This window comes from Meles meles, chromosome 12 (assembly GCF_922984935.1).
Source record: "Meles meles chromosome 12, mMelMel3.1 paternal haplotype, whole genome shotgun sequence".
Lineage (NCBI taxonomy): Eukaryota > Metazoa > Chordata > Mammalia > Carnivora > Mustelidae > Meles > Meles meles.
The window spans coordinates 75,445,237-75,471,098 of record NC_060077.1 but is presented as its reverse complement, the minus strand read 5'-3'; the positions used below and the strand labels follow the sequence as shown (position 1 = coordinate 75,471,098).

Sequence of the window (25,862 nt, the reverse complement as noted above, 5' to 3'; positions counted from 1 at the left end):
ATACCTACGGCATGCTCGCTTCAAAAAATCTACTTTTAACTACTGTTTTACTCCCTTTTTAAACTGGCCAAAACTGTTTAACTTTTTTTTTTTAAACATTTTTTTTTAATTTTATTTATTTATTTGACAGAGAGAGAGATCACAAGTAGGCAGAGAGGCAGGCAGAGAGAGAGGAGGAAGCAGGCTCCCCGAGGAGCAGAGAGCCCGATGCGGGGCTCGATTCCAGGACCCCGAGATCATCACCTGAGCCGAAGGCAGCGGCTTAATCCACTGAGCCACCCAGGTGCCCAACTGTTTAACTCTTAACCTTTTTTTTAAACCTTTCTAGCTGTTTAATAATTTCTGGATGAAATAATACAAGGATTATTAGAAAATTTTTTAAAATGTATTATCTCAAAAAATAATATATCCTTTTTACCAGTTTAACAACCTTACCAGTATACTATCTGTAGAAAATTCCATACTCCTTGATCCAGGGTACTAAATATTTGCATATGAATAAGTTTTGATGTTTTTGCTCTAAGTTATTGTTTTTGATAACCCCAAACTCCCTGTTAAAATCCTTGGTTAGGAAATTGAAAATTTCAAGAAATCTAAAACTAAGTTAAAACTTCTTACCTAAAAGAAAGTATCTTTTCATTACTTTTTTTTTTTTTGAAGATTTTATTTATTTATTTGACAGACAGAGATCACGAGTAGGCAGAGAGGCAGGCAGAGAAAGAGAGGGGGGGAGAGGGAGAAGCAGGCTCCAGGGAGCCTGATGCCGGGCTCAATCCCAGGACCCCAGGATCATAACCTGAGCCGAAGGCAGAGGCTTTAATTTAACCCACTGAGCCACTCAGAAGCCCCTTTCCATTACTCTTTATTCACATTTGTATACTTTATTTTTATTATCTTTTCTTTAGATTGTATCTGCAAAGGTTATAAACTCGAGAACAGGACTCTTCTGAATCAGTGCTAAGGTATACTTTGATGTGTTCTAGAAAATTTTAAGATGTCCACAATCTTATACCCAATTTTTAACCTTGCAGGCAAAAGGGGAAGGCAATTAACAATGGGGAAAAGAGAACACCTATCGATGTAATAATTGTGTATATTTGTTGTGGATATGACATCCTTAATCTGATCTCCAAAAATAAGAAGATACAAAAACATCTAATTATTACTTTAAAACCCTACACAGACTAGCCAGAAGAAAATGGACTTTTCCCATTATCCAGCATCTTTTTAAAATATATATATTTATTTATTTCACAAAGATAGAGAGAGCACAAGTTGTCAGAGCAGCAGGGAGAAGCTGGCTCTCTGCTGAGCAAAGAGCCCTATGCAGGGTTTGAGCCCAGGACTCTGGGACCATGACCTGAGCCGCAGGGAGCCGCTTAACCAACTGAGCCGCCCAGGCACCCCATTACCCAGCCTTCTTAAAAACCTATCACGTTGCCTTTCCGGTGTCCATCCTTCCCTTAATCTACCTGGATGGAGAGTTCCTTCTAGTTCTCTACAACATGTGCACTCCCCTGCCCAACCTCCCACCTGGCCCCGGCCACAGCAGTCATTCAATAATTACGGAGTACCTTCTGTGTACTAGGCACTGCAGTAGGCTCCAATGTACTCAAAAGCATTAATTGGATACACACTGCTTTGGTATTTTTTAAAAAACGTATTAAATGGTACACAGTACTTCAAAGAGATCCGTGTTTTTAGTAGTTGGCAGCAGAATTTCTTATTTGGAAGTTTCCTAATGGGCTGAATTTCTTGAGACATTCCATATTTCACAGAAAAAAAACGATTCTTTGCTATGTCATAGCAATGATTTGGCTAGCCTATTTGTTTCTACACACAGGTGTATGTATCTTCCCCTCCCCCCCATTTATGGGAAATGTACTAACCATGATATTCTTTTTATTGAAAAGCAATATAAAATAACTTTAGAAATAAGAGGATAATTTTACATTATTTCTTCTGAGTATTTTTATGCTTTGTGCCAGAATTTACTTCCCATAACTACACTTGCTTTTATCTAGAACATTATATATTGGATTTCTACATTATTGAATATCTATTAGTGTTTAATTTAAAGGAGCTTAATAAACTGCTAAATCTGAGAACAATGGCCTTTCCTTTGCTTTCTAGACCTTTTTTCTGAACATGCTTATTTATGTACAATGGGGCAATCTGACGCTGCTCTCTTCCAGTCTGCCAACAGCTCTTTTTGTACCTCTTCTGGTAGTTCGTAGAAAACTTCAGGATCAATGTCAGAAGGAAAGGTAATTTTCTCATCGCTAGAATCTTGCTCTTTATTTTCTGTAAGTCTTTCATGATGAGAGACTGTCACTACTGATTCCTTATGGCTATCTACAGTGCGGTTTTTGGAGAATAGTTGCTCACTCTGCAAATTTGGAAATGAATGGAAAACAGATACAGCAGGGTTTGTATTTGAAAAATGAAATCCTTGAGATTCTTTAGGTCCTTGACTCATGCGTTCATCTTTTAATCTACTGTCTATATAATGTGAATAATCCTTTCGGCTACATGGAGAAGAAGAACTACTGCTATTTAAACCTGATGTTCCTGGTTCACAGGGAGATGCAGGTATCTGTTTGCTACTGGATAAATGATCTGTAGGATTTAAGGGACTACCTTGCATTTGTTTGGTAGAAAAGAAAGATAACACTCCTCTAGAGGCATGTAATGGACAACTTAAGCTTCCTTTGCCTTGAACTTTTCCTCCAGATTTTCCAGAAAGGATTTCTTCTTGAATATCTACTGGAAGCTGCTTAAAGACTTCTTGGTCAATACCTTCGGGAAGTGAGCAGAGTGGGGATTCATCACTGTCTTTTTCTTTAGAAAAATTAGGATCTAGTGGAGCCTCCCCAGTTCTTGTACTTTCAATTCTTCCTGATGGTAGAAAATTCCAATTCGTTTCTTTGTCTTTGGAAAAATCCTCCATATGACTATCTTTCATTTTCTAGAACACAAGAATAACAGAGTAATTAAGATATCTGATATCTTTGAACTATTCATGCCGCTAAAGAGTACTATAGCCATTATCTGACTAACATGTTTCTAATCTACTCAGTAATTTCATTCCTTTTGGCCAGTTCCAAACTACTAGAGATAATAAATCCACCACAATTAGTCACACTATTGTGTGCATCTTTATTCACTATTCTAGGGAGAGGTTTCCTTCCCAGATAGCATTGAGCCAGAAGATAGTTATTTGTTTGGAAATGTGGAAAGCACCTTAACAAGGGTGTTTTCAAATTTACAATTCTGTAAATAAAGGAAAGGTAGCCTAGAAAAGTAAATGATTCATCTATGAGTATCTAAAAAATATATATGCATAGATCATCAAGGGCTGGTTTTCTCAAAATCCCTATTCTGAAGTGTAACATTTAAAAGACAAAAAGTATTTCTATGGTAAAATCCAACATCAATATGAGGATATAACACTGTTTATATTTACATAAAATAAAAATTGAAAGAACTTTCAGTTCTAATTTTCATAATTTTTCTGTAAATTTTTCACTTCAATTTTCCCTCTGGTTTTAAGCACCAGGGAAACATATACACAATCAAACATAACTCAGGAAACATCAACACAACAGTAACTGAAAAAAAAGTAAAAGGGAAAGAGATTTGGGACATTCTATTTACTGTATGCCAGACGTGTACAAGGTACTTTTGCTTATGTGTACCTCACGAATACCACTATAAATTAAAGGCTTATAATTCTGATTCTACCAAATAAGAGGCAAAAGTAAACTCCTTTTTATTTTTTTTTTAAAGATTTTATTTATTTATTTTGACAGAGAGAGATCCCAAGCAGGCAGAGAGGCAGTCAGAGAGAGAGAGAGGGAAGCAGGTTCCCTGCCGAGCAGAGAGCCCGATGTGGGACTCGATCCCAGGACCCTGAGACCATGACCTGAGCCGAAGGCAGCGGCTTAAACCACTGAGCCACCCAGGCGCCCTAAACTCCTTTTTAAATTTCAGTTAATAAAGGGAATAAAAAGGGCCACAGGAAAAAGTGCTTTGAAGAGGGTACTGATTCACTACTTCTGTAACAGTATTCCGTTCTCATTTTAAACTGAAATATAAATGAAAATACTACTGAAATTATACTGATCAAACATGAAAACAAAGAAAATAATAAAAACACTGTAATTAAGAGTTAATTGTGGGCAAGCACAATTTAGTAAAATATTATTATTTTTTAAAGCATCCCATATTTACTAGACATTTGCTAAATGGCCATAAATATAAGGTTTTGTTTTAGTCACTGGAAAATATAACTGGCCTCCGCTTCTCTACTGCCACACTCTTAATTTCTACAATTGTAGAATGAGTAGTCATACTATGTCAATCTTGCTATCAAAATTCAATGTAATTTCAAAGTCAAGAAAAGTTAAATACTTTACCAAAACATTGGGGGAATGCTGGTAGCTTACATATAAATTAATAGACAAAGATCTTATTTCTGGTATCTAGAAATATTTTCATACTTATTAGCTAATCATATTCTTGTTGCTAAAAAATGTTTTAACACTTCCAAAACAAGGAAACTCCATGATAGTTTTCTCTTTTATCCAGTGATTCTTCTGTTTTCTTTTTAGATCACAGTACAGTACACTTATGGCAAGCAACCATAATATGAGAGGTTCTATACACAAGTAAGGCATTCAAATAATATCATCCAAAAAGAATCTCTAAATTGTATCAATGGAACACAAACTTAGATTTGTAATTTAACTACACAAATTCAACAAGAGTGTACTTACAAAACTGCGCTTGCCAGACCGTGAAGTTGTTGATAACGATGGTGTTAAATAATAATCAATAGTCCCTTTCTTAGCAGTATTTAATACTTTAAGGTTGCAGAGGCACACGCTTAAAAGGGTAAGATGAAACGGCATCTTCACATTCACCATATTTCGAAAAAGTTTCATAAGTATATCAACCATTGGGGTCATCACATCGCAATTTCCTAAACAAAATGTTTGAGAAGACTATAAGCACATTATATCATAATTTATATTAAAGGCTTAATCTAATTCATAGTGCTTAGATTAAGAAGTTAAAATCCTAAACAGATATCACTGGGACATCCCGACATTTTTATACCACCCTGGGATTATCTCAAAACTAATACTAAATGCCAAATGAGTTAAAGTTTTCAAATGATTTGAAATATGAGACTTCTGTTTATGGGAGTATGCTTTCCCCATAAAACTATAATAAAACCGGACAAAACTCAGGATCTGAAAATGGGCCAAAAGCAAATAAACTGAGAAGCACTGATTTATAAAAGCTAGTAGAGAGGGATGCCTGGGTGGCTCAGTTGGGTAATTGCCTGCCTTCTGCTCAGGCCATGATCCCAGAGACCTGGGATTGAATCCTACATCAGGCTCCTTGCTCAGTGGGGAGCCTGTTTCTCCTTCAGCCTGCTGCTCCCCCGGATTGTGCTGTCTCTACCCCTCCGACAAATAAATAAATAAAAATCTAAAAATAAAATAAATAAAAGCCAGTAGAACTTAGATAAGAAAGGAGGAAACTGCAGCCTTACTGGCTGGGGTTGTTTGTATCTTACTCTAGCAATAGTCCTGCCAAGGTGAGGCTGGCTATGAGATCCACTAGCTTTGCTGCCAGAAAGGACAGATTTGATTTGAGGCAGAGGGCAAAAGCCCATTTCCAGCAGTATTTCCAGTAATATAAATAAACTTTAGGAAACAACAGGGGAACTCACACAGCTCTCTAGCCTGAGGTTGCAATTGTGGTTGGAGTGAGTGAAAAATCAGTGGTCAAGCCATAAATTTAACCAGGAGATCTAGAAATGAGAGAACCATAGAGGGACTGGATAAGCTCTCCTCACAACCCCAGCTGACTAGGAGACTGCATGCACATTGTGGGCAGGGGAGAGAGGGCCCAAGTTCTCTACACATCACTGGTGGAAATGACAACAAGCATACACGGAAGATGCAAGAAGGCTACAGAAAATAAAAGCCAAGGCAGAGTTGAAAATGGCCTAATTTTTGAAAGCACTCTCCAACCCATGCACTTATCCATTTACAGAAGGCATAAGTCTTTCAGGCTCTTGCATATGACCAAAAGCTTTGACCAGTTATTGGCTAACCACTGAACTATGCAGACATAGAGGTAACTTAGGAAGCCAAAATAAAAAATGTAAATTAAAATTTAAAAAGAAAGGAAAGCTAAGTAAAGAAATCGGAGGCCACACCTGACAGGGGAGGTAGATTCTGCAGCTGAAGTTCAAAGAAGTTAGAAAAGGAAAAGGGGGAGGGGAAGCCCACAAGAAGAAAACACATCATGGTCAAATTGATAAAAGACAAAGAGACAAATGACTCATCACATAAAGGAGAATAACAATACAACTATCATTATAGTGCAGTACGACTCAGCTCCAAATTCACCCGTCAGTACCTGCTCTGTGATAATGCACTAGACTCTAAAATTTTTCTCATTGAATATGACATTACACCTTGTCATAGAGAACACTGGAAGACCAGGAAGAGAAACCACCTTTTTCTTCCTGGTTCCAGGAACCTGGTTCCACTAATTTCCAATGTATGGTCATTTAATTTTTCTTTCTCCCATTACATGGTTTATTTATAGTACATATGTGTGGGGACACCTCATAGTGCTTTCCATCACACACATGTGGAACACTCATACCCCTCAAACCCCAGCCCGAGCTAAGTGACTGTGTACCATGGCACTACCAACTCAAACACTGTACATACCACGGCAGTGCCCCCACTCATTCTGTACACCGACCTAATGACTTGCCTCTATCTCAGAGGGTTGTTTCTTCCAGGTCTTCCTATGCAGGCACCATACCTTCCGCCTTTGTACTAGCTGAATACAGATGCCTTCACCACAACCACCCACCAGCCTCAGCTTGCCTGCATCCTAAAGGGCTATTAACAAAAATCCTCCCAACACAAACAATGAATGCTCCAAATCATGCACTGCCTTACCAATGAGCAAGTTCCCAACATCCCAACTCCTTCTGTGTGCCAAGCAACCAGCCTCAGCTCATCCACAGATCAGAGGATGGTTTTCTCTTTGTCTAATAATTATGGATCATCTCTGGGCCAGGTAATTCAAAGGATTTCTCCACCATCAAATGTTCTATAACCATGCACTCTCCTTAAGGGGTAGAGGGACTCTCCTTTCTAAGTTTGTCCTTCTTCAGGTACTTTTCCTCAGCCCTTGAGTACCTCTAAAGAATCCTCTTTATACCTTTAGAGTCACTTCCCTAATACAGTTTAATAATTCTGTGAAACTTTCTCTATTCAAATTTTTGTGTGGTTACTCTCTTCCGATTGGAAGGAGATTGATAAAACTATTAAGAGCTGACTCCTCGTCAAAAAATAATGGACCACCCCCCCCCAAAAAAGGAAACTGGAAGATAACAGAATTGTACATTAAAACTATGGAGAGACACAGTCAAGAATTCTGTACACAGACAAACTGCCACTCAAAAATGTTATCCTGGTGGAGTCTTCCAAAAATTTTAGTTAGGTAGAACGGTTTGATTGTGATGCTCAACTTTTCTTTTCAAACATAAATGATGCATTTTCTAGGATAGACCATATGCTAGGTAATAAAATTACAATAAATCTAGTAGGCCAAAATTACTCAAAATATGTTCTATGATCAACATGAAATTAAAGCAGAAATCAACAGTAGAATGAATTTTGGGAAATCATCAAATATTTGGAAATTAAACAACAAATTTCTAAATAAGCTTAGGGGTCAAAGAAAAAAATCACCAGGGATATTAGAAACAATTTTGACCTTAATGAAAAGGAAATACAACGAATGTTATGGAATGCAGCTAAAGCAATAAAAGGAAAAGTAAAACTTAAACTTGAATTATTAGAAAATCAGGTTAAGTATAAAAGAAATAATGTAAGCTTCCATCTTAAGAAATCAGAGGGAAGAAGGCAAATTAAACTAATGCAAGCAGAAAGGCAAAATGGCAGAAATAAGTTAAATAGAAAGTAGAAAAACAACAGAGAAATCAATGACACAAAAGTTGGATCTTAGAAGAAGATCAATTAAACCTTTGAGTGAGGTCTCACTCAGATAAACCTCTACTAAAATGATAAAGAAAAAAGGAGAATGCATGCAACAGCAAAATCAGGAATGAAACAGGAGACATCACTATAGATCCTACAAAAATTAGACAGATAATACAGGAATATTGACAACTTCATGCCAACAAACTAGACAACTTGAATGAAATGGATACATTCCTAGAAGATAAAAGTTACCAAAATTGACTCAAAATAAATAGAAAATCTGAATAAACTTACAATAAATTAAAAAAAAATCAATTTCCCATTTTAAAATCTTTCCACAAAAGCCCAGGACCCTGACCAGCCAAAACAATTTCAAAATAGAAGAAAGCTGAAGAATTTACACTACTTAATTTCAAAACTGATAACAAAGTATCAGATAGGGTGGAACTGGTGTAATGATAACCACATAAATCAATGAAATAAGAAAATCAAGAAATAAACTTCTTTAGAGTCAATTAGTTTTTGACAAAGGTGCCATAACAATTCAAGAAAGAATAATCTGTTTAACAAATTCTGTTGGAACAACTGGATATCCACATACAAAAGAATGAACAAGCCTCTTACATTACACCATACTCAAAAATTTACTCAAAGTAGATCTAAGTGTAAAGCTTAAAACTATAAATTTCCAAAAGAAAACACAGGAGGAAATATGTGTAACCTCTGGGTTAGGCAAAGAATTTTTAGATAGGGCACCAAAAGCATTATCCATAAAAGAGAAAAAATGAAATACCACTACAATGCAATACGACTACAAGGCCATAAGAATGACTATAATAAAGTAAACTGACAATACTAAGTGTGAGAGAGAATATGAAAGCCTGGAACCCTCATACATTCTTGCTAAGAATGGAAATTGTATACCCACTTTGGGAAAAAGTATTGCAGTTTCTTAAAGTTCAACTTACCATATAACCCAGCAATTCCACTCTTGGTAATCTATTCAAGATCAACAAAAACATGTATCTGCCCAATGACTCACATGAAAATACTCATAGCACCATTTTTCATAAGATGCAAAAAATGGAAACAATTTAAGTGTCCATAAAGAAGTTATCCTGTGCCATATAACAAATTATCGTAATTTTATCTTCTCTGAACTTGGGAAACCCTGTTAACTGCATTTTTATTTTTATTATCTACTTAAAAACAACAAAAAAGTTTTCCTGTAAAAATTCCTGACAGAACGAAGGCATTTAATAGTTCCTAACTCCCTATGAAGACTCTCCATCTTTGGATCATAATTCTAATACAAAGTTTGTTTTTTTAGGAGCTCAACCTGCAATTAAATTATTAGAAAATTAGCCCATACCTGTCCCTAACTTCTGAATTACGTGCGATGGAATAGGGCACTGACGACTCTCACGGCTACAGTGATTCTCAGATGAATACCGACGGATTGTTAATCTGATTGTATGTGGCTTCCTTCCATCTTGGCATACTCTAAAAGGAAAGAGCAAGCAGAAACAAGGAATTAGAAAAGTATTACCTAAAGATTTTTTTTTTAATCTCTAGAGGTATCAGATTTAGTAACTGAAAGAATTATAAATATGGTTGATACCTAGGCAGTAAGCAATAAAAGTTTCTAAATAGCCCAAACAAATTTCATCACATCTATGCACCAAAGCTATAAAATCTGAAGTGTAAGGCTCTCAGGACTCATTCAGAATCGAGTGCAATCAGGAAAGAACAGAAATAAGATACAATTGTAACAAGCCATTTTATAATCCAAGATCACACATAACTAAAAGCAACTTATTAAAATCATCAGGAAATTAAGAAACTAACGGATTTATTCACTGGTGGAGGCAAATACATGAGAAATGACAGATTTTTTTTTTACACAGGAAAAAAAAATTACAAAAAGAAAAAAAAATTTTAAATGAGATAACTTTTGTCAAAGAGCACTCCCTGAATAGACCCAAGGAACAGTAATATCACCATTATACGGCAAATAAGAGCAATAACTTAAAAGAGCAACAACATACTATATTTAAGCAGTACCTGTACATGCATCTTAAAATGTGTTCCATTCAAATGGTCTTAATTTTAGTGTTTAAAAGAAAAGTTTTAATGAGATAGGAAATTCACTTAAAAAGCAGAAAATCTAATTACTAAAATAAATGTCCTTAAAAGTTGTATTTTCCAGGGCACCTGGGTGGCTCAGTTGGTTAAGTGACTGCCTTCAGCTCAGGTCATGATCCTGGAGTCCCGGGATCAAGTCCCACATGGGGCTCCCTGCTCAGTGGGAGACTCTGCTTCTCTCCAGCTGACCTGTCTCCTCTCATGCTCTCTGTCTCTCATTCTCTCTCTCCCTCAAATAAATAAATAAAATCTTAAAATAATAATAATATTTTCCTTCTTATATATATGGCAATGCATTAAAAAAATCACAAACAAAATAAAAATATTATACATTATTAAACACACTCAAATTGAAGATTCTGAACTAGAAAATTTAGATTTTCCATAATAAGTAATTTTTTCTTTACTGCTTTATCACAAAACATCTTGATCGCTGCCTTACTAAGATAACAAGATATCTTACATAATGTGATATCCCATAAACATGTTACTAGTTTAAATATCTTCCAGTTAAACTTTTTCTCTTAAGTCATTATACAATTTAAAGAGTGTTACTTGGTTCCTATAACTAATGAAGACACATTAGGAAAAGGTTATATTCTAAGCAAGCTTAAACTAGAGGGCAAATACAGTCACACAAACACAGTTATTTTTTTGCCAGTAACTTCGATGGTATTATACCTCAGTCACTGATATCAGGGGCCATGGTGTAGAAAGGGAGTAGAAACCAGAGATAAGGATAGGATAAATGGTTCATAGTTGGTAATTTACAGGTTTAGAGCATCTAGCCTCATCTCGGAGTTGATGCTTCAAATATGAGAGCCTATAAAATTGTTGTGGTTTCTCTACATGCAGAACTCTTTCCAATGGCCAGGCAGTTCACAGTAGTCTCACATTTAGCTGAAGCAGAGCAGATGACCTAGTTTCAGAAGCACACTCACTGGCCCCGCCTGCGTTGTATCACTGGAGCTGGGTCATTCAGCAGTGCCAGCTGCATGCAGCAAGCAATGAGCTGCACAGCTCGACTCAAGACATGAGAACCACATCGCATGTGAGACCAAAGCTGCAGGAAATTCTACCTCACCAGTTTACTGAGATTTAGAGTCATCTAGAAATCTTTTTCTCAGGCATAGTTAGCTGTCCTAACCTCATTTACAGAAGCATAGCTACTCAAAACTGCTAGACCCCTGACACTTTGAGAAATCAAAGAGATGGCAGGAAAAGAGATAGTACTCTTCTAGGAACACTGAGAAATAGATACATGATAGTAAAGGAGTATCAGAAAACTAAACATCTTGTTCAGTTTTTATGCTATGCTATTCATGCACTCATAATCCCTGCAGACTTACAGACCAGTGCCCTGCACACACCACACTCTGACTGCTCACATATAGCCCCACTGAGCTATTCTTTTGTCTGAGCCCATTTTCTTTCACATAGTCTGAGGCAAAGGAGATAATAAGGGTTCTTCTGCTTTCTCCATCACTGGTGCTCTTACAGGTGTTGAGATGCTCGGTACCCATAACACCCTCTTAGGTAACTACAAGCACCTTAAGAGCCACAGTATAAACACAGTGTTACTAAAATCAAGACTGATGGAAACAAATGAATTAAATTTAGTTAAAGGCACCTGTTAATATCTTTGCAATAGTTTATAATGTATAGAGATTCAATGATAAATGACCTTTCTTTACACTGTTCAGTCTCCAGTTAATGTATAAGTTCCAAGACAGAATATCCACTGTACTTTCCATATACTTTATATAGGATATCTAGAATGATATGGCAAAATGGAAAATCACCTGTTCAAAAGACTTGCAAGTAGTTCTTCAATCTTATTTTTAGCTTCGACTTCTGATGAACATCTTTTAAATGAATCTTCTTCACTAAAGGACTACCAGAGAAGCACAAATAGGGATTACTGTAAACCTAAATAAGCATATCCAGTTATGTGGTTGCATGCCAAACATTCAGGACATTCTTTTTTTAAGATTTTATTTATTTAATTTGAGAGAGCAAGCATGAGCAGGGAGGGTCACTGGGAGAAGCAGACTCCCCAGTGAGCAGGGAGCCCAATATGGGGCTCCATCCTGGGACCCTGGGATCATGACCTGAGTTGAAGGCAGATGCTTAACCAACTGTGCCACCCAGGCACCCCTCTTTTTTATTATTATTTTTATTAACATATATATTCAGTACATTCTTTACTAACTTCCCTCTCGTGCTTAATTTGAGCCATTTAGTTCACTTTTATAATAACTCTTTTTATCTCCAAGTTACTGTACTCCACTAGAAAGTCAAGAAAATTATAAAGCTCTAGGACCAACTCCAAGCTTTATTCTACAATTACAGTAAGGCTCTTAATCTCCTAGCACTTGAGACTGAGTTTAACCTTGAACATGTTATTTAACCTTTCTAAAGTACAGTATCCTCATCTTTAAAAAAAGAAAAGAAGAGAGGAAAAAGGGTATGAACAAATAATAGTACTACCTGAAGCTTTGTTATGAAGATTAAATGGACTAAGGTACATAAAACACTTAGTAAAGTGCCTATCACATAGGGAAAAAAAATTAATCAATGTTAATTAGGTGGTTATACTGTCTCCATTCCCTAAATCATTAGACTAATTGGAAAACAAGTTTTCTTAAAAATTAAAATATTTTGCCAAATGTATGCCATATAGACTGTTAAAATTAAGTGATATTTAATCAAGGTAGCCAACTTGAGACAGAAATACTAATTCTTAGATTCAATTTAAAAATATTTACTAATCTAGGGGCGGCTGGGTGGCTCAGTCAGTTAAGCATCCAACTCTTGATTTCAGCTCAGGTCTTGATTTCAGGGTCATGAGTTCAAGCTCCAGCAGGGTGCCTACTTAAAAAAATTTTACTAACTTAATAAATTAACCTTCTCATAGGAAAGAGATCATATACTAACCCAGTAAGCAAATGAGAACAGTAAAAACATAGTACTAAAACCAGAAATCTTTATCTCAACTGTGACAAACAGTACTCAGTTAAAATAAATATCATTATCCTGTACCTGAGGTGGTCCTGAGGGCGTCACAGGAGAGGTATCCTCCCCAAAACTGAGCTTCTGGATACGCTGAGCAACTGAAATTCCTAACTCCTTTTCTAGTATTTTGGGTGAAAAGGTTTGAAGATCATGCACACTACTGATACCCAGTGCCTCAAGACGTTTGGCAGTTTTATAGCCAATACCTAGACAAAAAGAAATATGGTATTACAGTAGTTTTTCTCCTTAAGATAAAGCTAATTAAAATATTATAGATATATACCAAATACATCTTTAAATGCCATAATGAATATTTTGCTAGGATTAAATTTTACTGAAAATTAGGCTGTCCTCCTTCTACTCAGGGCCTCTTAAATGAACTACTTTGAAAACCTCACAAACCTAGTACAACATAATGAATATGGAGACAACCAATAAATGCTGTCTTGATAAAATGAAATGTTTATCACCTGTTACATAACACTTTGGAAGTATGCAAGAATAACCACATGTTACATAATACTTTGGAAGTATTCAAGAATAATAGTTACTCTTCATGCAAAGAGAGACTGTCATTACAGCAACAAAATTAATTAGCATGTGCTAATCAGCTAATATGATTCCTATACATAATATCACACATTTATCCACAAGTCTTATCTGGCAATATTCACTATCCCAAATATAAGAGCCAGAAAGTACACAAACAAATCTACCCATTAGCAAAACTACCAAAGTTCTTGTGCTAAAACTCAGTTATATTTTATCACCTTACCTGGGATGCTCAGGGAATTTAGTGCCCCCTTATTGTTCTCATTAAAAAAAAAAAAAAAAAAAAAAAAAAAGAATTCTATAGTATTTTGATTTCCCTGCACAGTAAAAGAAGTAAATCAAAAGCAATGGATGTGGAGGAGAAGTTTTTTTTAAAGATTTATTTATTTATTTATTTGAGAGAGAGAAAAAGAACACAAGCAGGAGAGGCAGAAGGAGAGAGAGAGAGAATCTCAAGCAGACTCCATGCTGAGCACGGAGCCCCATTCGGGGCTCAATCTCATGACCCTAAGATCATGACCTGAGCCAAAATCAAGAGCCAGAGGCTTAACTGAGCTACCCCGAGGAGGGCAATTATTAAAGTAGTGTATCAGTTATTTTCACAGCTGAAATAAAAGAGAGGTGCCATAACCCTAACCCTAAGAGAAAACCTGTAAATAAAGAAATATAAGAACTCAAAAAGTAAAGCCAAGTAGTAATGTTATATGATCAGCAGACAGTCCTCAATTTATTACAAACTGACATAGTGACTATCTTCAGAACAGAGACTCAGAGTCATCCAGAAAACTTCTACACTTACATTGTATTAATGAAGGCAAGGCAGTGTACAAAATATTTTGTAATCACACAAACATGGGTTAAAAATAAGAAGTTATGGGCGCCTGGGTGGCTCAGTGGGTTAAGCCGCTGCCTTCGGCTCAGGTCATGATCTCAGCGTCTTGGGATCAAGTCCCACATCAGGCTTTCTGCTCAGTGCAAAGCCTGCTTCCCCCTCTCTCTCTCTGTCTACTTGTGTTCTGTCAAATAAATAAATAAAATCTTAAAAAAAAATACAAAGTTATGACATCTAAGGGTTCAGCTAACTTAGAAATTCACTTCTACAGAATTCTAGTATCTTACTCCCCAGCAATGCCATAGAAATGAAGCTTAACATATCCCTTATTAATAGTCTATAAAACCATATTTGATCTTCAAAGACAGAAATTTGTCCCATGACCTGAATTAGTTACTACTCCCCTCAAGAAAACTAGTTTCCTCATCTTTAAAATAAGAACTTGGCCTAACTGCTTTGGAAGGTCCCTCATAGCTCTAATATTTTCTATATAATCCCAAAATAGAGTTAGTAAAAGGCCAATGCCCATCTCTGGATGCAGTGTGCAGTGTAAGAATATGAAGCAGGGACTGGAAATAAAAGAACGTGATTCCAGGTTATAACTTTCACGATCATATTCAAACTATACAGAAAGTAAGTGAAACTAGAAAAGTACTTTCATGACATGGATGGAACTAGGGGGTATTACACTGAGCAAATAAGTCAATCAGAGAAAGACAATTATCATATGATCTCCCTGATATGAGGAAGTTGAGAGGCAACATGGGGGGTTTGGGGGGTAGGGAGGGAAAAAATGAAACAAGATGGGATCGGGAGGGAGACAAACCATAAGATATGCTTGATCTCACAAAACAAACTGAGGGTTGCTGGGGGGAGGGGTAGGGAGAGGGTGGGGGGTGATGGACATTGGGGAAGGTATGTGCTATGGTGAGTGCTGCGAAGTGTGTAAACCTGGAGATTCACAAACCTGTACCCCTAGGGCTAATAATACATTATATGTTTATAAAAAATAAAAAATTATTAAAAAAAAGAAAGAAAAGTACTTTCATAGATTTCCTAATCCAGATTTCCTCTAGAGAATGCATCAGGGTTTGGAGTTTTCTCCAAGAGCTAAGTATTCAGACTCTAAGAATTAATACCTTGTATCTCTAATTTTTAAAATTAAAGAAATGCAAGAAAACTAATGTATATTTTTCAATATAAATGTCTTACCAGGCATTTCCTTTACATGGCTCAAACTCTGAATAAGAACTTGAGAACTCTGAGGTAATAACACTGTTTGTTGATTTGGTTTAAAAACACCAGAAACTAATTTTGCTAGTAACTTATTAGAAGCCACTCCAGCACAGCCGGTGAGACCCAGTTGATTATACATGGCTTCCCGCATCTCTGCTGCAATCTGAGATCCAACGAGCAATCTGATGTGCATGATGTCATGCAGGTTTATACCTATAAGAACAGCCAATATCATTAAAAGTCACCACAAAAAAATCTAATTTTCTTTTTTACAAATGAGTTCCCCAACTCCACCACCATACCATCACCCACTTAACTCATCTCTCTCATTCTTCATGGGAATCCTGTAAAGTAAATAACTTCCACAAGTGAATTCCAAGTGCCTGTGATAGTGACTGCCTCCTGTGAGTGCTTAATGATTAACAGATTATGAAAACTGATCTCATAACAAAATTTCCTTCTGATATTAGTAAAACTTTTACTCATGTTTAACTGTAAGCAAGCATAAAAGTAGAGGTATTACACTAAAAAGAGAGCTAACATTATAGCTTTGAAGATCTGAATCTAAGCTTTATACATACTAGCTGATTGTGCTACTGAAAACAATTCCAAATCTGTACATAGTTTAAGGCATCTTTTATGAAAAGTGTAGAGAAAATATACAGAAACAAATTTTCTTAGGGGTGAAAATGGTGTTAGAATTATAGGAGACTGTCCTTATCCTCAAGAGTATTTACAGATGAAGTGTCATGCAATTTACTTTTAAATGGCTGATCAACCAACCAACCAATCAATAAAAAGGGAGCAAGATAAAGTAAATGTAGGAAAAAACAATGGGTGTATCTACAAGGAAGGGAATAAAAAGTGTTCTCACTGTACTACTCTATCAAATTTCTTTAGGTTTGAAAAGAAAATTCTTTTTTAAAGATTTTATTTATTTGACAGAGAGATCACAAGGAGGCAGAGAGGCAGGCAGAGAGAGGTGGGGGGAAGCAGGCTCCCCACTGAGCAGAGAGCCAGATACGGGGCTCAATCCCAGGACCCTGAGACCATGACCTGAGCTGAAGGCAGAAGCCCAACCCACTGAGCCACCCAGGCACCCCTGAAAAAATTTTTTGACAGAATCTTGTGAGGAAGGATTCATGAAGAATCGGACATTTTCTTTTTAGGATAAAAAACCTAGCTCTCTGTAATATGTTCTAACAAATGCTGAATTTGCTTTGAAAATTCTAAAGAAACATACTTAGAAACTTCTTCTATTCAGTCCTTATAAGCGACAAAAGAGCAGGTTCAGAAGACACATGAAAAGCTTCCTGTCCTCTTCTAGAAGAGAACCGTAGCTCTACCCGTTTTCTTCTTTAGTATCAGGATGGCAGAGAACTAGACTGGAGACCGATGACCAGCTCTCAAAACAGGGCGGTAAGAGGACACATATGCTGAGACCTAGGCCAGGAAGGTCAGGGCAAGTCTTATGCAAAAGCAGAGTAGCATGGCTTCCATGTGATATGATACAGAAGTCACCAACAGAGTTACAAGATGTTTTAAACTCTAACAGATATTCACTGGGGCTTACTGAAGCTTATTTCCAAAGGCAAATATCTCTGGAAATACCATCAGTCTTATACTTAAATATGTGAAGGAGATGGACTATTTTGTTTTCTTGCTAAGAGTTGGCAAAGATAATCAAACTGACTGGGTATCGGCTTGCAAAAGATGGCAGGTAGGCCTGGAAAGCTTCCACAGGGTAAGTCAGGAACTCGGACAGCAACATGAATGTTTGATGCCTGGGGGGAACAGAAGGGAACAAGCAAAAGAGGTAACAAAACACAAATTTAGTTTACCTCAAAATTTTGCTTAAAGACAGTTTCAGGAGAAGCAAAAATTATTCTAAAAAGTGTATCATTAAGGAAACCCTTACAGCTGAAGGATGATCTAAGGAGGTAGGGCTCTTAAAAATGGTAACATACAAATTGTGTCAGAGAAATGAAAAGTGCATGGAGCACTGAACTACACATGTCATCAAAATCTTACTTTCTCCCTACTTAATATGGAATTCCAACACCTAATTTTAGTCATTTGAGACAGATCACTGATATATGGCTATACCTCCAACAAAAGCCATAAAAATTTCAGAAAGATAGTCAACTCATTGAACTCAGTGAACATTAAGAAATGTAAGTATTTTGAGTTACTAAATAGAGTAAGAATCCACTTACACTGATTATTATATACATGACCCGACACAGTCAGTGCTGAAAGTTCATCACTTTGAAGCTGCTGTAGTCTCTTCTCAACCATTTCTGTTAGATCCACAAAATTTTCATCAAATCCGAGTCTCTCAACTACTGGACTAAATTCTTCCAACAACTCTAAATTGAATAATATTGGTGCACAGATGTTAACTAAAGTCATAACTAAAATGGATTTAACTATTTTATGCTTAAAAATATGTCAAATATGCTTAAGGCTTAACATATATTCACGCTTCCATAATATCTTAAATAAAGTCCTCCATTAACTGGATTTTCTTCCTATACCACATTTTGAGTAAAGGCAGTATTTTGCAACAAAATAATCTCAAAATGACATTCCCTGGACAGATGCTTATACCAGTATATTTAGCTCAATCTCCTACACCTACAATTTCTATACCTGTAGTACATTAACTATCAATGCTTGTAGCTCATTATGATCTTGAAACAGCGATTCCAAAGAATACAGTCAGCCTAGGAAAGCAGAGACAAGTAATAACATACTCTAGCTGTATTTTCCACAAGTCTTAAAAAGACAAAACCAACAAAATGTAAAACCTCAAGGGGCGTCTGGGTGGCTCAGTGGATTAAGCATGTGTCTCTGGTTCTGGTCATGACCTCGAGGTTCTGGAATTCAGTGTCACACTCCATGTTCAACAGGGAGTCTAATCTGCCTCTTCCCTGCCCTTCCCCTAACTAGTGTGTGTGCACACGCTCTCTTTCAAATAAATAAAACTTCCAATTATTACTGAATCACAAAGAAAAGTCAGTTTGACCTAGAAATTAACCTCTAAGAACTTATCTCATGGATATCTTCATTAAAATATGCCAAAATTTCTATATGAAAATGTATACTGAATCATATACTTGGAAGAGCAAAAAATTGGTAACAGCCAAATAAATCCATCACTGTCAGAAAACCATGTAATTTATCATCCAATATAAGACATGTTTTGAATGAAAAGAAGTACTTTAATAGTTATGTAGGGATAACAGGCATAAAGTGGGACACACTGTTTTCATATCACTAAAGAACTGGTTAAATGTGTATGGAATCGAATACAATGTAGTACTATGCAGTCATTAAAAAGAATGAGGAAGAGCTATATGAAGGATATGAAAGATCACCAGGAGGCGCAACTGTATGTACAACCTCTTCTGTATAAAGATTAACTTCTTTCAAGATGAATGAACAGGAAAAAGAAAAGATTAACTTCTTAATATTCAGACACATCCAATTTTGCATGGATGCACAAGTGGTATTTTCAGAATATAGTCTTATTGTTGCTTGGCTATCCCTTCTTTCCCCTTCTCCCATTTCACCATTGCCATGTTCTCTCCAGAAGTTAATTAATGTTAAAAACCTAGTATACATCCTTTCATGTTTCCCTTCCTGCTTATATATAGACATATACGTATGTGTAAAGGGAAGGGTTTGGGCCACTGTTCTACACATATGGAACAATATGACACGTTTTTGCATCTCGCCTTTTACTCAACAAGGCATACATCTGAGTCAAACTGCATAACACCAATGTATTCTTTTTAATTGCTATTTAATTTTCCATCATAGAGAAGTTGTAATTTAGCATTCTCATCCCGATGAGCATTTGTTTTTATTCCATATTTTTATCAATTATGAACCATGCTACAAGAAATATTTTTGTACATATGTTCTCATTATTTCTATTGAATAAATTCCCAGCAGTAGTATCACAGGGTTAAATAGTATCTCTGATTTCAAAAAATGTTTCTATAGTAGTATCACAGGGTTAAATAGTATCTCTGATTTCAAAAAATGTTTCTATATTACTTTTTGTAAATGTATAATACTTTGTTTCTACTTTCACATTATTTTTGAAGTATGATGGACATAAAATAATACCTCACTAATTCAAATTTCCTTAGCTACTAATGAATTTGAGTATTCTTTTCCCACATAATTGTGGACATTGGGTTTGTTCTTTTTGTCAACTACCTATTCACACCTTTCATCCATTTTTCTTTTTTTTTAAAGATTTTATTTATTTATTTGACAGAAATCACAAGTAGGCAGAGAGGCAGGCAGAGAGAGAGGGAAGCAGGCTCCCTGCTGAGCAGAGAGCCCAATGCGGGAGTCAATCCCAGGACCCTGAGATCATGACCTGAACTGAAGGCAGCAGCTTAACCCAATGAGCCACCCAGGCACCCTCATCCATTTTTCTTAAGTATCTTTTTCTTATAAACTTGTAAGGGCTTTGGATATTATAGTTAATACTTTCATCTGAAAACTGCTACAATTTATAAAAGAACAAGCAAAAACGATAGCAGAAAAGATAAACAGTTGATTCTTACACATTTTAAAATTATATATATAATTGCAATATACCAGTACAAATGTGTTTTCATTTTTCCTATAATTTACTAAAACTCGATTCAAACCCAAACCTTAATAGGGAAGAGTTTATCTATACTATCATATTCAGTGTGTGTGTAAACTGCTGACAGTTCTTAACAAATCTAGTTTTTAATTATGTTAATCAAATGTTACAGAAGTCTAACTATTAGTGCATCTATTAGTGCATCAGAGTACAGATATTCTCTAATTCATTTAAATTTGCTATTTAAACTTAAAAAATGTTTTTTCACGTATCTTTTATATATCTTTCCATTTTCTTGCTTCCAAATTTTGTTTTACATTTTTTCTCATATTTATATAAATACCAGTCCCAAGAGACTTCAAATGTCTTCCAATTATACGTTTTTTGGTCAACATTACTCATATAAAGTCATCCTCTTACAAAAAATGTTTTTAAAAGCAGGCAAAACCCAAAATAAAAGTTATTAGCAAAAAGAAAGTGATTTATGGCATTTTACTAATTAAAAGATCCATGTAGTGAATGAGCATCCTCTATACAAATTAATGGTCAACATACCTGTAACCTTATATGACATCTCTCTGTAACGAGTCAAGTCTTCTCCATTAACTAATACCAGCTGTGGACATTTTTCTTTTGCATCTCTGACATTCATAAGTTTCTTAACTCCAAGTTTCCTAGCTTCATAGTTGCAGGTAACCACCAAATATTTCTGCTGAACTCCTATAAAAAGCAAATATAACTTTAAACTGTAATGCAATCTATTTTGATTAAGAATAAAAAGCTCTATTCATTTAAAAAGGATAGCCTCCACTCATCAAGGTTCTATGAAGTAAAATTTAACAAAAATTATCATTAATCAGTATACTCTCTGGAGTTTTCAGGAAAAAAATACAAATAAAATCCTTCTAGGACTTTTTTTTTCAGACAATACAAACCAGATTAATTCCTATTAACTCTCTATATAAAGTCTAGGCCATGTTTTACCAGAAAAATAAAGCAGATGAAAATAACTGAGTACAATTAATTACTGGTTTCTGCTAGAAAAACTTTCCAATGAATATAAAGCAATGTTCTGTTACAATTGCTAACCTATAATCATTAAAGATCTCCCCCAATAAATGTTGTAATTATTGAACTATTCTTCATAGTAATTTGCAGAAAATATTAGACAGCAAGCTCTCCTTATCAATAATGGTTAAATTATGATCAGCTACAGATTATAAAAACTCTAGTTTACTAGTGGTGGCTTAAGATTACTGAAATTAATTTTCTCTTTACAGAAGTTGACCACTTGTTTATCATTGTAAAAGTAATGTTCATCTAACATATGTAAAATACAAACATGTAGTAGGAAAAAAAAGGTTATGTCCATTTCACCAATGTAAGACATGTTTCTAAAATGTTGATATTATAAACAGGGAAAAGAAATATTTCACATAAAGATTTGTGATATATCAGATTATGCCCCAAAATAGAATCTCTGCATCAAAAGTCATAGTTTAAGATTCCTCAGTGAACTATATAAAAAAATAGGATTGGTAACTTCTTCAACTAAAAAACCAGTCTTTCAATACAGAATTAAATTTTATGGACTCACCACTATGTCACCAGCCCAAGTTAAATAGCCACACATTTGTTGAGCATAACTGAAAGACTACTTTTGCTTTCTCCCAGAAACTTTCAACATCACATTTCTCACTTACAGATAATCATTTATTCCTATGTCTTAATTACTTAATTACAATACTTTTTTATTGAGCATTATCTACATAGCATCTTGTGTTAAACTGCTACTAATTACAAATGCCTTTAGGAGAAAACTTACATCCTCTAATCCTAACTCCTTGACATCCCTGGGAAAGTTTAAAGATCCTAGACTGATACTGGCATACCAAAAACTAGTCTTCCCTTTGCTCTTCTTTAGTAAATCAACGAGGCTGTGTTGAACTGGGATTTATCAAAACCAAATGAGGCACAAAGGTTAGCAGCAGGTGAACCAGAACTGTTCTTTACGCTTATACTAAAAGATAAATTCTTACTACATGCATAAAAGAAATCTTCGGAAATTTATTTTTTTTTAAAAGATTTTATTTATGTATTTGACAGAGATAGATCACAAGTAGGCAGAGAGGCATGTAGAGAGGGAGGGGGAAGCAGGCTCCCTGCTGAGCAGGAGCCCATGCGGGCTTGATCCTAGGACCCTGAGATCATGACCTGAGCCGAAAGCAGAGGCTTTAACCCACTGAACCACCCAGGCGCCCCAAATCTTTGGAAATTTAAATGAGTTTTTCCATTTAAGATACACATATAATAGAAATGTTAAAATAAGCCAACATATTAATAAGTAAATCTTCAATGTAAAATTTCTCTTTGCCTTTTATTTAAAGATTCCTGCATTTTTATGGAAAACTTAGACTCTATATGCCTTAAGTATTTAGGGGTCTGTTCAAAATCCAACTTTTTTGTCATATGCTACACAATCCAAGAGTTAATTTCAAAACTGGAGAGGATAAATGAAAATGTCCATTAGAATGTAATGGCTTTTTTTGAGATAAGAGATTATAAAATTTCAACCACTGAGAACAAGACTAAAAGTTCATTATGGTCTTTCTGTTCACATCTTCAGTTGGCTATACCACTTGTATAAAATTCACCATTTATTAAATAAGATTTGTAAGTTTTATACTTTGTAGTGAAGCAAAGTTCACTGTCTATAAAGGACCTTAGGAATTGCTTCCAAAATCTTTCATATGGTTAATCAGTCAGAATATAATCAACATAAATGAATGAATAATACTCTAATACAAAACAAAAATTATTATTAATGTCCGAAATTACCTAAAGGTTTGCCCTTCAGTTCCGGATTTGAAATCATTTCTACTTGTGCGTAAAAGCAATCCAGATCCACATGTACTATGACTCTGGATGAAGAACTTCCTTCTGGCACCACTTGATCATGAACCAATGCACAACATGCAAAGAAACAGAAAATATATTCAGGCTGCTTATCATCTCTGAGCAATTGGCAGTTCCTTAAAACATGGTAACTGAGAAAGAAGAATGCAGAATGATTTTAAGTTTTATCCTGGATTCATGTACCAAAGCATCTAAAAATTATAGACATGAGAGAAACTCCATCTATGGTAGCGTCTTCAGTCCTGTTTACTATTTCTTTGCGCACTCCATTTTTCTCAGGCTAGAAATAACTCTGAGGCAAAAAATCTTGATCAATAATAAAAGCAAGAGGTAATCCTATCACTTGCAAGTTTCTAACAACATTCAGAATAAATCATAAGGGGAAGAAAAGTTTAAATACTGATTTCGACCAACTAAAAATTATTCTAAGGGGCATGCTCTTCTATTAAAAAAAAAAAGAAGAATCATAAATACCAAAGGGCAGAAGCCAGACCTATGGGTTCCAATGGACTATATTTAGTGCCCATATGATAGCAGGATTATCTAGTTCAGTGCTGAATCCCAAATACCTGGAAGAGTGCCCGGTATAGAACAGACTACCAATAAATACTCGCTAAATTAAAAGAAGGAATAAATATTTCTCGAATTTTAAAAAGTAGCTCATGTCATGGGGTGGGGAAGGGATAAGGGATAAGAGAGAAGATTTCAGCTTTTACCCATTAAAAACAAGGCAGGCTAAGTGCAATGTGGTATTCTGGTCTGAATACTGGCACAAAAACTTTAATGGAAAAAACTGGTACATTTGTACTTTAGTCAAGAGCATTATGCCAGTGTTCACTTCTTAGTTTTGACATACCTACTACAGTCATAGAAGACATTAACATTAGGGAAAGGCACTTCCGCAACTCCTTTAAGTCTAACATTATTCCTAAATTTAAAAGTTAAAAGGGGAAGGGGAGGCCAGGAATTAGAGCCTTGGCCCCAGGCCCTGGGTTTGGGTAGTACAAGATAGAGCCCAGAGGCTGGAAGTGGGTCACGGAGACGCGGCCACTGCAGATGTGCCCTGTCTTCGGTTCCGAGCCCTGCCCGCCCCCCAGCCTCTGCCAAGTGCGCGACAAGGTTCTCTACTTCTGCAACGTTACACCTTCCCGGCGACTCTTAGGCCTTCACCGGGCGGTTTGGGGGATCACAAGTGCATCCTCGACTATCATAATTGACACGCCCACCCTAGTCCTATTAGGCGAAGCCATCCTTTCGGGATCTTGGCCATAAAACACCAGGTAGCGGAGAACAGCTCTTTCCATCGAGCCGGGAAAACGAAAGGACCAGAGCGAGGCAGGGACCGTCGCACCCCAACGGCCGCCGCCGCCGCCCCTGGCCTCCGCCCGCCCCGCCCTTCTCATTTACAGCAAGTGAGGCCGTCGGGCTCCTCAGGCCCGGGCGCACCAGGCAAGCCGCCTGCCTCCCCCGCCTCCGCCCGCTCCATGTCCTGAGCCGCGTCCTCTTCCTCGTCTCGGCTCTCTTCCTCCTCGGGCTCCACCCCCAGCTGCTCCATCCCGCCGCGGCCAACCGCAGCGCAGCTTCCGGCGGCTTCCGCCCGGTCTCCAGGGAAACCGCGAGCCGACAGCCCCAGCCGCTTAGGCTTTCACGCCTGCGCAGTTCGGGCCGACCGCGCAGTTGCCCAAAGGGGCGCGCGTGCTAGGAATCGTGTCGTGCCACGTGCTGAGGTTCCATCTCGCCCAGTCGAGGCCGGAAGTGAGGGATTGCAGTCCCAAGCAGCAGGTTTTGTTTTGTTTTTGTATTTTTTTTTACATCTTGGGAGTTAGTCCCATACCACAAATCTTAACTTTTTAGCTTTGCAAAAAGGCCAGCCTATTCTCCCGGTAACTATTAGCACAATTGGTAACCCTTAGACACTGAACGATTTGTGGTGATGGAGCGTGGGAGACAGGGAGGGAATTACGGTCAGAGCAAGGCGGCCATGTGAACTAATATGATTAGCAAGTATGTTAAAGTTTGTTGCATTTTGTTTGTTGTTTGATTCAAAGACACTGTGGCAGATTAGACCCCTGAATTCTTAATCATGTCAATAGGGTTGTGATATATGCGTTTTGGAATCAGATGCAATTTCCAACGCAGAATCCAACTGTGTGACTTTGGGCAGCTTGCCTAACTGCTCTGAGCTTCAGTTTCAACACTGTAAAAAAATAAAATAAAATAAAAGTTGTTTTCAGGGGCGCCTGGGTGGCTCAGTGGGTTGAAGCCTCAGCCTTCGGCTCAGGTCATGATCCCAGAGTCCTGGGATCGAGCCCCGCATCAGGCTCTCTGCTCCGCAGGGAGCCTGCGTCCTCCTCTCTCTCTGCCTGCCTCTCTGCCTAGTTGTGATTTCTCTCTGTCAAATAAAAAAAAATTAAAAAAAAAAGTTGTTTTCAGTGTCTTGAGATTGAATGAACAAATGAAAATTAGCATATACCTTAGTGTTCCCATGTATGTAAAACACCTGCCATGT

The 25,862-nt window shown here is 36.7% G+C and overlaps 1 protein-coding gene across 4 annotated transcripts; it reads right to left on the bottom strand.

Annotated features, from left to right (window-relative positions):
- Positions 1-755: 755 nt before the first annotated feature.
- POLI (DNA polymerase iota) lies at positions 756-24,908 on the bottom strand. 4 transcript variants are annotated; one of them, XM_046026072.1, is made up of 10 exons: positions 24,761-24,908; positions 23,276-23,386; positions 20,993-21,157; positions 18,042-18,194; positions 15,802-16,038; positions 13,233-13,411; positions 11,993-12,084; positions 9,418-9,548; positions 4,779-4,984; positions 756-2,968 (listed from the first exon to the last, which is right to left on the bottom strand). In XM_046026072.1, the coding sequence occupies exons 1-10, from the start codon at positions 24,906-24,908 to the stop codon at positions 2,153-2,155; spliced, it is 2,238 nt and encodes a 745-aa protein (XP_045882028.1). In that variant the 3' UTR covers positions 756-2,152. The 4 variants fall into 4 exon arrangements, with proteins under 4 accessions (XP_045882028.1, XP_045882030.1, XP_045882031.1 ...); XM_046026074.1 differs by having other exon boundaries at positions 24,800-24,908; XM_046026075.1 differs by lacking the exon at positions 24,761-24,908 and adding an exon at positions 24,580-24,742.
- Between the last annotated feature and the right edge of the window lie 954 nt (positions 24,909-25,862).